General features: G+C 43.3%; 1 protein-coding gene across 1 annotated transcript in view; it reads right to left on the reverse strand.

Moving 5' to 3' along the window:
• Positions 1-8,819: 8,819 nt before the first annotated feature.
• LOC121577098 (reelin-like) overlaps positions 8,820-17,486 on the reverse strand; it is a 248,718-nt gene continuing 240,051 nt past the window's right edge. Inside the window, 3 exon segments of the mRNA XM_041890873.2 lie at positions 8,820-10,105; positions 11,911-11,916; positions 14,475-14,573. Coding sequence (XP_041746807.2) covers positions 10,006-10,105; positions 11,911-11,916; positions 14,475-14,573 — 205 coding nt within the window. The 3' untranslated portion in view covers positions 8,820-10,005.

Here is a 17,486-nt window from a genome sequence, read left to right on the forward strand (position 1 = left end):
ATTTATTTATTTAAATTGACTGATTTCCTTATATGAACTGTAACTCAGTCAAATCTTTGAAATTGTTGCATGTAGCATTTATATTTTTTCTAAATGACGAAATATTAGATATTCAAAAGAGGATCATGTTCAAATCTTCCCCTCTCGTCTGTCCTGATCTGAAAAAGCAGGTGGGTCTGTGGTGGTTGTGGCGACTTTAGCAGTTTGAGGTTAGAAGGTTAGATTGTACAGGTTCAATAAGCACATAAGCCTTGTTCACACTGCAGGCTTTAATTCTCAAATCAGTTTTGTTTTCAAATCTGTTTTGGAATACTGACTATCCAAACAGAAAGTTACAAGTGACCAAATCGGATGTGTGTTTTCAGACCACAGAGGTATAATAGGAACTGGAGACTGAGTCAAAGATGTCCGACCGTTGTTTCAAGGTAATCGACTAATTTGCATAAGACGATTCATGGACCATCTATATCCGGGTTGCATCCGGTTTATATGGACCAACATAACATGAGCCCTAGCACTCAGTGCTGCACAGGGAGCAGCGACAACATCATCCAAAAACATGGCAGACATCGGATGAATGTAAAATGTTAATATCTTCGGCTGTGAGTGATGAAGAACAAAAAATCAGCCTCAGTGACAATTTTTTGAATAATTCAATGGATGTTTTATGGCCCCTTGGTTTAGACTGCAGTCATTTGGTGATATGGCTATGCTAGTTGTCATAATAACAACGTGTGTGTGTGCAGTGGTGTAGGCTGATTGGTGGTGGTGCTCATGCTTCCTTTCACTTAGAAGTTATGTAGCAAGCTAAGGTGACAACCAAGGGTTGGAACCAAAATTATTTTCCAATCGTTTCATTCTGAACAGAACCATCTTTTTTTTTTTTGTTCTGTTCCATTGTTCCGACCAGCAAAATAAAGTACAAACCCCCAAAAAGTTACAGTTTATATCGTTCATTTCTGTTCCTTTTTAATCCTCTGAAATCAATTATTTTTACATTTAGCTCAACATTAAATCACATCACCAATCAGTGCGGATAGAGCAGCTTGCTATGGAGCGGGCAAGCTATTTACATGCATTGGACAGACAAGTGTAGGGTGCGAGATGCAACAGAAATGTTGCACGTGGGGAGAGAGCGAGAAGGAGGGAGCTTGGCTTGAAGGGCATCTTGTTGTTATGACATGCATTATCTGAATTAGGCCCACACAATTATACCTACAGAGGAGTGGCTTCTATGAAGGACATTTGAATGTCTTTGAACTTCATGGAGTTGGCTTAACGTTGACGTTAGCTAACAAGCTTGTGTGTGCAGAGTGGCACCAGAATTAGAATAAAAACACGTCGTACCTTTCTGTAGTTAATAAATCCAATGTGAAAGGTGATAACTATAGCATCCTTAACTAGCATTGAAAAGGTTAAACCATTCTTCTCTAATTAAAATCTCTCCCCCTAATTTCTGAATCACGATTGTAACGTCAGATCTTTCATTTCATCTCATGAAACATGGGACCAAGACTTTACATGTTGCTTTTATATTTTTGTTCAGTATAGTTAGCTACCATATGTTCTTGTCACCTGTTAACTGACTAGCTAGCAAGCAACAAGATATGCCTAAAAACCACTTCAGGGCAAATAAATCACATTTGACTGTTCAGACACAAATCGCATGGCCAGGAATCAGATTTGTTCCTGATTTCAATCCATCAACGAAGGATGTTTGAAATGTGCCTTGAAATATTTGATTCAATGTGCTGTTCTGACTGCAGGAAAAAGAACAGATCAGATATGCATTTTCAAACTGCCAATGTGAGTGTTGGGATATTATACAGAGTATTTGAAAATGTCATCTCTCATCCATTGTGTGCCACTTGAAAACCATCATCCTTTGTGTCAAGATTGAAGTTCTTCTCAAAACCTGTTTTAAGAATGGGCAGGACAGCTATCACATCATCCACCATATTGAAACCTGAGGTGCAAACTGGTTGTATGTCTGTGGGTATTTCCACAAGGCTACCAACCTGTATCTTTTAGATAAAGAGAGTAGAAGGTCCATTCATAGGAGTTACTCATACCTGTAACATATTACAAGCATGTTTGATAAGCAGGTAGTATTTTCTGTTATTGCAAGCTGTTATGTCTTTGGCTATGGATATTCAAGAACATTTATCGATTAATTACTGGAATAATTAAATGATCTTGGGGGGGGGGTTGGTTGTTTTAAGATGGTCATACTATGGCAAAAAAAGACAGTAAAAATGTATCATAAGAAACAAGGTTTTGAAGTTTTGTCCTATATCTAGGAGATATAAGAAAGCTCCTCCTCAGAGGAGAAAGGGGAGGGCCATCCTCAAAGAATTTCATAAGAATTTAAATGGTAAAATATTTTTAAAAGTATACTAAATATAATCACGTTTCCAAATAATTGATTAAAACACACTATTTTGCAAAGAAGGTCTACATTAGCCTCAACAGCACTCTATAGGGTAGCACCATGGTGTAGCCGGAGGACAGCTAGCTTCCGTCCTCCCCTGGGTATATTGACTTCAATACAAAACCTAGGAGGCTCATGGTTCTCACCCCCTTCCATAGACTTACACAGTAATTATGACAACTTCCGGAGGATGTCATCCAGCCTATTAGAGCCTATCAGAGCTCTTGCAGCATGAACTGACATGTTGTCCACCCAATCAAAGGATCAGAGAATTAATCTGGTACTGAAAGCATAAGCTACAGCTAGCTAGCACTGCAGTGTATAAAATATGGTGAGTGTTTGACTCAAAGATAAAGACAATAGTTGAACAGTTTTGAACAAAATAATTTCTTCCAAAATGAAGGATAAGCAAGAGAGAAATAGAGGGAGAGAGAGTCATTTTTTTCACTGATTTAGCTAGCAAATGCAGCTAGCTAGTTTAGCCTACTGAAACACCCTGCTCAAACAGAGGGATGCTATGTTAGCTAGCTGGCTATGACTATCCAACACAACACTGGAACTCTTCCAAGTCAAGGTAAGCTTTTGGTATTACAAATGTATTGCCACCGGGACCCGCCGGTGTAACTGCTTACTGACTGTACACTGTAACGTTACTGCATGATTGTAGCGGGTTTACTAACGCGCTAGTTCTATTAGCTATGCTGACTATGGTGTTACTTTAGCTAATATGGTGACAACGATGTAGGCTGTGTGTAGCGGTTTGGCTTGGAAAGATGTTTTCGCCTGGTTACATAAAGCTGAGGTGTTGTGCATTGAAGTCCACAAGCGAAGGGAAGAGGTGAGAGGTGGAGAGCGCATAGATGCGAGAAGAACTACAACATGGCTGCTATGAAAGTGAACTGTGTTTATGCGTGATCAGGGGTGTATTCATTCCGCCGATTCTGTTGAAAAATAATGTTTCTTAAACGGAAGCAAATGGAACAAAACGGGGATAAACATACCTGAATTTGTCCAATAGAAACTCTAGTTTGCAACTGTTAGACTAATGATTTGTAGGTCAAATCATTTTCGTGAGAAGACCGATTTTCAGGATGTCTCATGGTGTGACAAACACTGCTCTAGCTCTCCACCTTTCACTGCAAATGCGGAAGTGTGACATCGGCGGATGCGGTGGATTGAGACGCATCCAATGCCAAAAAAACAACAGATACAGTATCTGTAACTTAAACTGACGGATATTTATGGGGAAATGTGTATCATGTTAGTTAGATTGACGCACTGGTGGGTCAATCAACTCTAGGGGGTTACTTTAAAGTACTACTTAAGTTGTTTTTTACTGGATGTCTTTCACTTTTACTTGAGTCATTTTCTATAAAGGTACACTACATGGCCAAAAGTATGTGGACAACCCTTCAAATGAGTGGATTGGGCTATTTCATCCACACCTGTTGCTGACAGGTGTATAAAATTGAGCACACAGCCATGCAATCTCCATAGACAAACATTGGCATTAGAATGGCCTTACTGAAGAGCTCAGTGACTTTCAACGTGGCACCGTCATAGGATGCCACCTTTCTAACAAGTCAGCTCGTCAAATTTCTGCCCTGCTAGAGCTGCCTCGGTCAACTGTAAGTGCTGTTATTGTGAAGTGGAAACATCTAGGAGCAACAACGGCTCAGCTGCGAAGTGGTAGGCCACACAAACTCACAGAATGGGACCGCAGAGTGCTGAAGCGTGTAGCACATAAAAATCATCTGTCCTCGGTTGCAACACTCACTACCGAGTTCTAAACTGCCTCTGGAAGCAACGTCAGCACAAGAACTGTTAGTCGGGAGCTTCAGCTACACACAAGCCTAAGATCACCATGCGCAATGCCAAGCGTCGGCTGGAGTGCTGAATCACGCTTCACCATCTGGCAGTCCGACGGACGAATCTGGGTTTGGCGGATGCCAGGAGAATGCTACCTGCCCCAATGCATAGTGCCAACTGTAAAGTTTGGTAGAGGAGGAATAATGGTCTGGGGCTGTTTTTCATGGTACAGGCTAGGCCCCTTAGTTCCAGTGAAGGGAAATCTTAACGCTACAGCATACAATGACATTATAGATTATTCTGTGCTTTCAACTTTGTAGCAACAATTTGGGGAAGGCCCTTTCCTGTTTCAGCATGACAATACCCCCGTGCACAAAGCGAGGTTCATACAGAAATGGTATGTCGAGATAAGTGTCAAAGAACTTGACTGGCCTGCACAGAGCCCTGGCCTCTACCCCATCGAACACCTTTGGGATGAATTGGAACACCGACTGCAAGCCAGGCCTAATCGCCCAACATCAGTGCCCGACCTCACTAATGCTCTTGTGGCTAAATGGAAGCAAGTCCCCGCAGCAATGTTCCAACATCTAGTGGAAAGCCTTAACAGAAGAGTGGAGGCTGTTACAGCAGCAAAGGGGGGACCAATTCCATATTAATGCCCATGATTTTGGAATGAGATGTTCAACGAACAAGTGTCCACATCTTTACTTTTACTCAAGTACAATTAGGTACTTTTCCCACCACTGCTCGTTAGTAAGTCCTGTTATTTATAGGGAAACTCACAGAAGGCGGGGTCTAGCACCCGGGCTATGCCATTGGTTGAATGTAAGGAACAGTAAGGTCATAAGGGGGCCTGCTTACTATCTTCTAACATTCAGCAGACCATTCTGAGTCATAACAGGATGCTGAGCAGAGTGATCTGTTTGTCTTGTGAAAGGCTTGAAAGGGGCGCTGTCAGTTTCCCGATAACAATGGAATTTAGGCTTATGCATCTTTCCTGCAATGGCCGAAGATGTAACATGCATTTCCCAAAACACCACGCAGAGAGAACGTTTGCTGTGCATTATTGAGGCATGTGTCGGTACTGATATAATTGAAAGGAAGCCAGAGCTGCTCTCGGATCAGTGTTCAGTTCAAATCTTACGTTAATATTATAATTATTTCATAATAGTGATGACGGATCAGCTCTTAGAGAGAAATGATCACCTATGGATGCAAATATTGAGGTGGCTTATTCTAACACTTACCCTATAATAATGCATCAAATCAAGATTTGGCACATCGTTGCGCACGTTAGGCTACACTGAGTCACGGAGGCTCTCCGCACTGCTAAAGCTAACTCTCTCTCCTCTGCTCTTATCCTTCTAGACCTATCTGCTGCCTTTGATACTGTGAACCATCAGATCCTCCTCTCCACTCTCTCCGAGTTGGGCATCTCCGGCGCTGCTCACTCTTGGATTGCGTCCTACCTGACAGGTCGCTCCTACCAGGTGGCGTGGCGAGAATCTGTCTCCCCCCCATGCTCTCACCACTGGTGTCCCCCAGGGCTCAGTTCTAGGCCCTCTCCTATTCTCTCTATACACCAAGTCACTTGGCTCTGTCATATCCCCACATGGTCTCTCCTATCATTGCTACGCAGATGACACACAATTAATTTTCTCCTTTCCCCCTTCTGATAACCAGGTGGTGAATCGCAACTCTACATGTCTGGCAGACATATCAGTGTGGATGTCGGATCACCACCTCAAGCTGAACCTCGGCAAGATGGAGCTGCTCTTCCTCCCGGGGAAGGACTGCCCGCTCCATGATCTCGCCATCACGGTTGACAACTCCATTGTGTCCTCCTCCCAGAGTGCAAAGAACCTTGGCGTGACCCTGGACAACACCCTGTTGTTCTCAGCTAACATCAAAGCGGTGACCCGATCCTGCAGATTCATGCTCTACAACATTCGCAGAGTATGACCCTAACTTACACAGAAAGCGGCACAGGTCCTAATCCAGGCACTTGTCATCTCCCGTCTGGATTACTGCAACTCGCTGTTGGCTGGTTTCCCTGCCTGTGCCATTAAACCCCTACAACTTATCCAGAACACTGCAGCCCGTCTGGTGTTCAACCTTCCCAAGTTCTCTCATGTCACCCCGCTCCTCCGCACACTCCACTGGCTTCCAGTTGAAGCTTGCATCTACTATAAAACCATCGTGCTTGCTTACAGAGCTGTGAGGGGAATGGCACCTCCTTATATTCAGGCTCTGATCAGACCCTACACCCAAACGAGTGCACTACGTTCATCCACCTCTGGCCTGCTAGCCCCCCTACCTCTACGGAAGCACAGTTCCCGCTCAGCCCAGTCAAAACTATTCGCTGCTCTGGCACCCCAATGGTGGAACAAGCTCCCCCACGACGCCAGGACAGCGGAGTCACTGACCACCTTCCGGAGACACTTGAAACCCTACCTCTTTAAGGAATACCTGGAATAGTATAAAAGTAATCCTTCTACCCCCCCTTCCTCCTCCCCCCCATAAAAAAATATGATTATTTATATTGGGTGGTGTTTCCACTAGCTATCCTAAGTTCAATGCACCAATTTGTAAGTCGCTCTGGATAAGAGCGGCTGCTAATGACTAAAATCTCAAATCTACACATCATGAAATTGATTCCAATATCATTGAGATATATAGGCCTATTAAGCCTATACTGTAGGTGGCCTATGTATCTTTTAATGCAGTCGTCTTGTTTTTCATTTGAAGCATCTTTTTATCCTTTGTTTGTTTGTAACAATTGCAAAGACCTTGGCTGCTTTGTACTTGTAGTCAACTTCGTTGTGAAGTTAACGGCAGCCACAGATGAACAACTTGATTCTATGTTTAGCGGAGATCGTCTGTGTATAAAGTGACACGGTAGGGAAAAAACGCATCTGACGACACACTTAGCTGTTCTAGTGGTCTGAGGCAGTCAAATAAATAACGAGCGTTTTCAAGTGCAACTTTAGTAATGATGGTTTTGGGAAACAGCTCGGAGATTTAACAATGCTCCTACAAAGGTTCTAACGATGAACTTAGCCTTAAGATGCTTTTGGGAAAATGGGCCCTGAATGGCTCAGTTGGTAGAGCATGGTGCTTGCAACATCTGGATTGTGGGTTTAATTCCCGGGGCCACCCATTTTTGCATGCATGACTAAGTCACTTTGGATAAAAGCATCTGCTAAATACATATATTATTATTATTATTATTATTATTATTATTATAACTGATTGGGCCCTGTACCGATAGTCAGACAAAGCATCCTTATTTACCTATTCCTTCCTAGTCACTGATCTGTTTTATCAGCTCCCAGATGTATCTACCCTCCTGTTTCTCCCTCTTCCTCCCTGCCATGCACTGTAACAACAACCTGCTCTGAGGGAATGCGGTCAGGAACACGCCCTCCCCTTGAAAGGACCCAGTTGATCATCAACTAGATTCAGCCGGGGGACGATTTTTTTCTTGAGCGGATGGTTCGGGGTGCCGGAACATAATTACAAATAATTTGTAGACTGCAAATTGACCGCAAGAAGCCCAAACAGAATATTTGACTGAAACATAATCATTTCAAACCTTGCTTACATTTGTATACGATCGTGTGTCTCTCTATTATGCATGGGAATACTTGGGAACAGATTTCCAAAATGATAATCATTTGGAGCTGATTTCCTGGTGTTTTTATAGTCTTATGTCCAACAATAAAAATTGTGGAACCCTGATCTACACCATGAGCTACACCTGCTGTGACTATAATTACTGGTGATTTTTTATGGTATAGCTAATTTTGACTTTGTGGCTGTGATAACTAGTGGATACCATAATTACTGTAACGCCTGTCACAGTGTTGCAGTTAATTCGGTCCCCGTTGTGGTGGCAATGATGGTTTTGGCTATGTTGTTGACCAGGCTATAACACTCAAGTCTACTTTAAGGTCATGTAATTTTAGATTGCTAGGCTTACTGGTTTTTTATAGAGGACGTGAGGACTACTATGATTTGTTGGTTGAATGGTTCATTATCTACAGACCCATACATAGTCTAACCAAACTGAGGTGTGCACCAAACTGAAGCCAACATGTTTTACCAAATATAATGGGAGAGCATGCATTTTAAAGCGAATGTTTTTATTTTATTTATTTTTTTATGATTGTGAAATAATGTTTTATACACTGAATGGACTACATGTTAGAGCTTGTTTTGAAGCCTTTTGTTTAATCAGCAATGTCTCCTTTTGACATTATGTGGGTATAAAGTTGTTTTATAAATCTATTAACACACTCACACACACACATACTGTACCAAGCAGCTATCTGAGGTTTGGACAGTTCTTTATTTCCCTTTTATAAGGCTGCTGGGTCTCCCCATAGTGGATATACATATACTGTATGTACAGGAGATTGCTATAATGGAGTTACACTGAGAGAGAGGGCTGGGAGAGGGTCCACATTACACTTCAAAAAACAACACTGATGGAGCCTCATCTCCGGGGAGCAGAAATCAGCAGAGAGAAAGAGAGGGATGGGGTAACAGCACGAGAGAATGGGGGAGGGAAGGGGGGGGAGAAGGGGAGATGGGGGAGAAGTTGCAGCCGAGAGCCTTGAGAGGCTGGATGACTGCCTAATAACTTAACACTAGAAAATAACATACAGATTTCACGCACAGTGCATCTTTAAATAGGTTACGTGGAGAACCGCTTACCATAAATATCTGTATTTTCGGGAACCAACATATATAAAAATAATAAAATAAAATAAAAAATCATTGTTCAGTCTTTAATTGTTTTCTTATTTTTTTTATATTTTCTGTCTTTTATTCCCCCCTTTTTCGATTCGTTCCTTCCTTCCTTCCGTCTGCCTCGGAGGCAGAGTTTCGTTCATCCATCAGTCCCTCATCCGATAAACGAGAAAAAAAAACAAATCCAACCAAAAATAGCGCAATATGAATTAGTAAAAAACGAATGAACGAATGAACGGAACACGACCACAGTCAACTCATCACGAAAAGAACACACACACACACACACTGAACAGAACAGCAAGAACACGGTACTCTTTTTAGCATCCTTATCACTGTTTTGATCCTCATCCTCCTCCTCAGGTACTTGTGCGAAGCAGAGGAATCTTCCTCCCTCTCGCAGCTCAGCTGATCTTGGAGGCATCCAGCTAGCCCAGTTCCCTGGCATAGAGTTGGAAAGAGGGCTCACCCCCTATCTTTGCCATTATCACTTCTGTGACAGTGTGCCCTCTATCCAACTCTATGCTCTCTGGTCATTAGTGATTTCTCAGAATAACTTCACAGTGTGGTAGTAGTAAGACTAGGAGGTGGGTAGGATGGGGTGACAGGGGGAAAGCCAGGGGGTAGTATCATCATCATCGTATCGCAACTGGAACAGGGAATCATCATATCATAATAACCATGTACAGCAATGATTAGAAAACAACTAGAAACCCAAAAGTCCATGGAAGGTCAACAAAATGGTCGCCTTTGTTCCTTCACGTCTCCTTCCTTCCCATAACATGGGGGTGGGGAAGGCTTCTGATTGGCAGCGTAAACTGATGGGATGTCTAGCAGAGTGGGGATTGGAAGGTTGGAGAAGGAGGGGGTGTGGTCCAAGGCTGACTGGAATCCATTGGCTGGTGGGTGGGACTCGACAGGGCGATATGTCATCAGGAGAAAGGAATGTGGTTGGTTGGTAGGTCATATGTGTGATTGACAGGTCGTAGGACGAATCCTGTTCTGAGAGGTTAGGCACGCTGTTGTGGCAGTGCCCGCCTCTTCCGGCTGTAGTAGTGGCGTAGGCCGGTCTGTCTGGCAAAATTCATCATGTAGTTTTGTTTACGAGTGCTGTAGGGAGACAAATACAGTGAGAGAGAGAGGAGAGAGAGAGAGTGGGAAGAAGAGAGGAAGAGAGGACGGAGACCATTAGTGACCAGGAAAAGGTATTTAAAGTATCTACACACTCACTCATGCAGACACCCTCTTACATGCACACACATACACTCTCATATGCAAGCTCACACACTCCTAGATCTATGCTGGCATTTTCAGTTGGGTTTCACCCATAACCTCAAACACTCGATTAAGCAGAAGGTGGACTGTTTCTTTAAGATGTGCATTACTTATTGAATATTGAAATGTGTATGTATTGAAATGTGTATGTTGGCCATCAGCTTATAGGTGAACAATATTGTATGTATTGACATGTTCTCAATGGCAGTATCATAAGCAGACAGTTCAACAGTACGAGACATTGAACGACACAAAACTAGAGGACACAAGACTAGCTAGAGAGCTATAGACACGGTCACAGACATTAGCTACAGATGTGGTCGGGGTTCTGGGGTTTTCTAACTCTGACCATGGTTCTAAGGATCAAAGGAAGGAGAGTGTTTGAGGTCAGAGTTTGTTGAGTAACAGCCATCATATCACTTGGAAAAACAAACCAAAGTAATAAAGGTGCAGGGGAGTGAGGGAGGAGGAGGGGGGGGGAGGGGAGGGGGGGAAGGGAGGGAGGAGGTACATTGAAAGAGAAGCTAAATAGACACAAAAAGAAGCTGTGACTGAAGATCGCGCTTCTTGCTTAGCCTGTCATTGCCTCTTCTGTCCAGCAGGAGGCGCCAGTGAGCCCGAAGTGCAGCCAGTGGCCTCTGCAAAGCTGGGGGAAAGTCGGGAGGTGTGTGGTGGAGGGGTGTGGTGGAAGGTCGGAGGGTGTCAGAAAGGGGGATGGGGGCGAGTTGCTTCTGTTTTTTCTCTTTTTTTCTCCTTAACAAAAGCGAGGGACAGTATGGCAGGAGCTCCAAACTCAGAGGATGTTGTGTTCCATGGACCGGCAGCCATGGAGGGTGGGGGAGCTTTGCAACGGTGGATTTAAAAAGCCATGCAAGGACTTGGATGGAGGAGGTTACTCTGATGACGATGATGATCGGGGCTGATGAGTTTTAGGTCTTTAGTGGTGTGTAGGCTATGTCTGATGATCTGAAGTTATACCATTATGCTCTATGTTCTAGTGTGACTCATAATAATAATAATAATATGCCATTTAGCAGACGCTTTTATCCAAAGCGACTTACAGTCATGCGTGCATACTCATGTTTGTGTGTTGGGTTTAATTAATGTAATGATGTTAGATATTCAGGTTAGAATGAAGAGGTAAGTGTGATACCCATATTAGAGTGCCTGAACTGTGTAACTTGTTTGTGGCAGTGTCATCCTCAGAATGTGCTACATGTCTAGGATCTGCACACATGTAACCACATTAAACAAAAGCCAGACTTAAAACACAATGGCTGCAATAGCTCAACAGACATTGATATAGTTATGCATCACATCACACAAATACATATAAAAGTGATGCCATTGAGATTTATGTACTGTATATGTTAAGCAGACCAATTGAGATCTACAGAAAAGCTATATTTTATTACACTTTGAGAGACCTGCTTCCTCAAACTTGTCTGTATTGTCTGAACTGTAGCTCTGTCTGTGTCTGGGTTGTAAAAGAGCCTGCACCTGGGTTATGACAGTGGGTGTCCTGTGCCTCGGTTGGGTGGGGGGGGGTTAAGGTGAAGGAGATGATGACAGAAAAGGGGGTCAGGGGTGTAGCTGAAGGGTGAGGGGGTGTCACAGGAGGGGAGAGGCGGAAGACTTACCTGACTCTACAGCCATGCCACAGGGAGCAGAATACAGAAGAGAGCAGAGGTTAGAGCGCGAGAGGGGAGGAGGAGGTGGAGAGGGGTGCTGCTGGCTCGCAGAAAGGTCTGGGGGGGCAGGAACCCCGGCCGCCTGGGGAGGCGAAGGGGGCCAGAGAGGAGGGGGAGGTGGAGAAAGAAAGAGGGAGCAGGAAGTATGCAGAGAGTCAGAGACAGAACGCGAGAGATCGCGATACAGAACAGGATACAGAGAGATGTAGAGCAAGAGAGACGAGAAAGGAGTGAGAGAGAGAAGCAAAAGAGACCAAGGATGTAGAGAGAAAGAGAGAGCGATCGAGACAATAACAGATGGAAATGGAGGAGGGAAAGAGAAAGCGCCGACCAATCCGTCCATTATACACCAGAGAGAACAAGAGAGGGAGTCATAGGGAAGAAAGGGATATTGGAAGGAGGAGATGGAAGCCATGATAAGACATGAGGTAGCAGAAGAGCATAAGCGCAGGCAGAGGAAGAAGCGTAGGAAGAGGAAGAGGTCGAGGAGGAGGAGGAAAAGGAGTAGTATGGTCACGCATGTTAGTGTTTGTGAGGCCAGGGAGGAGAGGCACGGATGACAAAAGAAACAATTGAAAAGGAGGAGAGGAGGGGTGGTGGTGGAACAGAGACAGAAATAAAAAGAGAGAAGTGTGAGGATCGCGTACGGTTATTCTGTTCAGCAGACACTGTTGTTGAATGTTGAAAACCAACCATGGGAGTGAGAGAGGAGGAGTGGAGGAGGGCAGGTCAAGGCCACACGAAACCAGGGACAGCTCATGTAAGGACTGTGTGTATTGTGTACTGTATGTGTGTGCTTTGCTGTGACGTAAGACAGAAATCCTGTAAACCTAAATACTGCATATTTGTACTATATTGGGTATCTGTTGTTTGCCAATTGATGACACCAGCATTGACAGGACCAACTTAGTGTACAACATAAAAATAACTATGGTTGGTGGACATTTGCAATGCATTGGCCACTTAATGACATTCAATAACATCTTATGCAGCCTGGTCTCATAGACTAGACGTTACATAGTAAAAGCAAATCCGACACTTAAATAAGTATGATATGTTACGTTTGGTATGGTTACATAAGACAGAAGGTTACTTATGGCAAAAACAAAAGTAGGGTGGTTGGACGGAGTGGATGGGTAGCTGTATAACGCGAACGTCTAGCAACCTAAAGGTTGCGTGTTCGAATCTCATCACGGACAATTTTAGCTAATTAGCAACTACTTACTACTTTTTAGTTACTTTGCAACTACTTAGCTAACCCTTCCTCTAACCTTAACCTTCACCTTTTACCCTAACTCCTAACCCTAACACTAACCTTAACCCTAACCACCTAGCTAATGTTATCCACAACAAATGGGAATTCATAACATTTCATACATTTTGCAAATTCTTAACATATTGTAATTCATAACTTTTGTTTGAATTGCAATTCGTAACATATCACATGAATTACACTGAGTGTACAAAACATTAGGAACATGACATAGACTGACCAGTTGAATCCAGGTGAAAGCTATGATCCCTGTTAAATCCCCTTCAATCAGTGTAGATGAAGGGGAGGAGACAGGTTAAATAAAAATTTTTAAGCCTTGAGACAATTGAGACATGGATTGTGTATGTGTGCCATTCAGAGGGTGAATGGGCAAGACAAAAGATTGAAGTGCCTTTGAACGAGGTATGGTAGTAGGTGCCAGGTGCACCGGTTTGAGTGTGTCGAGAACTGCAACGCTGCTGGGGTTTTCACGCTCAACAGTTTCCTGTGTGTATCAAGAATGGTCCACCACCTAAAGGACATCAAGCCAACTTGACACAACTGTGTGAAGCATTGGAGTCAACATGAGCCAGCATCCCTGTGGAAAGCTTTCGACACCTTGTAGAGTCCATGCCCAGACAAATTGAGGCTGTTCTGAGGGCAAAAGGAGGTGCAACTCAATATTAGGAAAGTGTTCCTAATGTTTTGTACACTCAGTGTATAATTCGTAACATATCATACAACATATCATACTAATTGGAATGTCTCGGATGTACATTGCTATGTCTACCCCTGAGTCCATGTTCTTATGTTATAATGTGAAGCCCTCAGTAACATGCAAAATGCATTTGAAATGCTCCATGCCTCTGTCATATAAATGGTATGCAGGCTAGATGTAGATTGTGTGTGCTTTTAATATGCTTTATATGGTCTCAAACAATGTTCAAAGAGACCACAGTCAATGTGATGCTTGATGCACTAACCACTAACCTTGGTCACAACATCCATCTGAAACCTGCTTCAGGATAAGTGGCTGAGTTTTCCGTGCTGTTGAGCACACACTGTGGGTGTGCATGTATGTGTGACTGTAAGCTTTTTACTTGCTGTGGAGCAGGTGTGTCTGTCAGTTTGTGTGAAGAGAGAGGGGCAGTTAGCTGCAGGGGCAGATTGAGCCTAAGTACGGGACGGTTTGGAAAACAGTCTGGGGGACCATTTGGGGAATGAGGAACCAGGGGGTACCAGGATGGTTGGAGATACTCACAGAACTACTTCCACATGGTCCAGCGCCCACTGGTCATGTCCCACACCGTCGTGACGCGGCTGCCACCACCGCAGCTCCACCCCTTTAACCCTTGCCTCTCTGTGGAAGTTAGAGGTCAGAGATTAAGAATGGGCTATCAGTGTGGGTCGTTCTCAATTAATCTTTCCTTGATCACTCATGTCCTCTCTACCCAGCTAAAAACAAATGTTCCCACAACTTTAGAGAACGTTCCCTTAAGAGTCTTATTAGGTCATACCTAACATTTTCATAGGAATGTTCCAGTGACGTGCAAGGACTGTTTCCAAGAGACCATTCCCTTAATGTCAAACATAAATTACCCAGAACGTGGTTACCATGTTCTCAGAAAAGTCAATATTAATGTTCTAGACACATTTAATGGGAACTTTGCAAGAACGTTTGTGTCCAGTTTTCTAAGGGTTAGAAGAATTTTCCATCAACGTCCCACCAAACATACACAGAACATGGTTGCCATCTTCTCAAAATATATGAATGTTCTAGACACGTTTCATCGGAACGTTGCAAGAACATTCATGTGTCCGGTTTTCAGATGGTTAGGAGAATATTCCACCAATGGCCCACCAAACATACACAGAACATGGTTGGCATATTATCAGAATATAAGATATTAATGTTCTAGACATGTTTCATGGGAACGTTGCATGAACATTCATGTGTCCAGTTTTCTGTGGGTTCAGAGAATATTCCATCAACGTCCCATCAAATATACACAGAACATGGTTGCCATGTTCTCAGAATATAAGATATTAATGTTCTAGACACGTTTCATGGGAATGTTGCAATAACATTGTTGTGTATCAGTCGTCAGGATGTCGCCTGATGGTGCCAAAGAAATGTATTATTTTTTATTTCGGAAAGTATTCAGACCCCATCCCTTTTTTCACATTTTGTTACGTTACAGCCTTATTCTAAAATTGATTGAATTAAACGTTTTCCTCATCAATCTTCAGTGGCAGGGACTGGGAGACTAGTCAGGATCGATGAAAAGATGAACGAAGCAAAGTACAGCGAGATCCTTGATGAAAACCTGCTCCAGAGTGCTCAGGACCTCAAACTGGGGCGAAGGTTCACCTTCCAACAGGACAACAGCCCTAAGCACACAGCCAAGACAACGCAGGAGTGGCTGTGGGACAATTCTCTGAATGTCATTGAGTGGCCCAGCCAGAGCCCGGACTTGAACCCGATCTAACATCTCTGGAGAGACCTGAAAATAGCTGTGCAGCGACGCTCCCCATCCAACCTGACAGAGCTTGAGAGGATCTGCAGAGAAGAATGGGAGAAACTCCCCCCAAAAAAGGTGTGCCAAGCTTGTAGCGTAATACCCAAGAAGACTCCAGGCTGTAATCGCTGCCAAAGGTGCTTCAACAAAGTACTGAGTAAAGGGTCTGAATACTTTTGTAAATGTGATATTTCATTATTTTAAAAAGATACAATTTAGAAGGGAAAAAAATGGTTTTTGCTTTGTCATTATGGGGTATTGTGTGTAGATTGATGACGGAAAAAAAAACATTTAATCAATTTTAGAATAAGGTTGTAACGTAACAAAATGTTGAAAAAGTCAAGGGGTCTGAATACTTTCCGAATGCACTGTACATCACCCCTTGTTATTGTGGCCCATCAAGGATCCAATTGGTGAACTACTGATCCATTCACAGCTCTTTGTGGGCAAGGTTAGGGACACTCACACAAACAATGCTTTTAACTTAGTGTTTTAAACGTACATGATTACATTGTGCATGTTCATTTATACAGTAATTATTATTCAACATGTCCTCCCTTGGGATTTGCACTCACAACCTCTTGGTTCATGGCATTCTGATATTCCTGCTACACCACCATGTCTGTGTCATTAACAGTTAATCTGACTATTTATTGATTTGATTGATTATTTTAGCAATTTTAAGGCTTTTTGTATAGTCGTCTAATGTTACTCCTGAATCACTATGGTCAATAAAATTGTTTTTCTTGACTGTGCTTTTAACAGAGCTGATATTTACAGTGAGGGAAAAAAGTATTTGATCCCCTGCTGATTTTGTACGTTTGCCCACTGACAAAGACATGATCAGTCTATAATTTTAATGGTAGGTTTATTTGAACAGTGAGAGACAGAAAAACGCATGTCAAAAATGTTATAAATTGATTTGCATTTTAATGAGGGAAATAAGTATTTGACCCCTCTGCAAAACATGACTTAGTACTTGGTGGCAAAACCCTTGTAAGCAATCACAGAGGTCAGACGTTTCTTGTAGTTGGCCACCAGGTTTGCACACTTCTCAGGAGGGATTTTGTTCCACTTCTCTTTGCAGATCTTCTCCAAGTCATTAAGGTTTCGATGCTGACGTTTGGCAACTCGAACCTTCAGCTCCCTCCACAGATGTTCTATGGGATTAAGGTCTGGAGACTTGCTAGGCCACTCCAGGACCTTAATGTGCTCTTCTTGAGCCACTCCTTTGCTGCCTTGGCCATGTGTTTTGGGTCATTGTCATGCTGGAATACCCATCCACGACCCATTTTCAATGCCCTGGCTGAGGGAAGGAGGTTCTCACTCAAGATTTTACGGTACATGGCCCTGTCCATCGTCCCTTTGATGCGGTGAAGTTGTCCTGTCCCCTTAGCAGAAAAACACCCCCAAAGCATAATGTTTCCACTTCCATGTTTGACGGTGGGGATGGTGTTCTTGGGGTCATAGGCAGCATTCCTCCTCCTCCAAATACGGCGAGTTGAGTTGATGCCAAAGAGCTCCATTTTGGTGTCATCTGACCACAGCACTTTCACCCAGTTCTCCTCTGAATCATTCAGATGTTCATTGGCAAACTTCAGACGGCCCTGTATATGTGCTTTCTTGAGCAGGGGGACCTTGCGGGCGCTGCAGGATTTCAGTCCTTCACGGCATAGTGTGTTACCAATTGTTTTCTTGGTGACTATGGTCCCAGCTGCCTTGAGATCATTGACAAGATCCTCCCGTGTAGTTCT

Source organism: Coregonus clupeaformis, chromosome 11, assembly GCF_020615455.1.
Source record: "Coregonus clupeaformis isolate EN_2021a chromosome 11, ASM2061545v1, whole genome shotgun sequence".
NCBI lineage: Eukaryota > Metazoa > Chordata > Actinopteri > Salmoniformes > Salmonidae > Coregonus > Coregonus clupeaformis.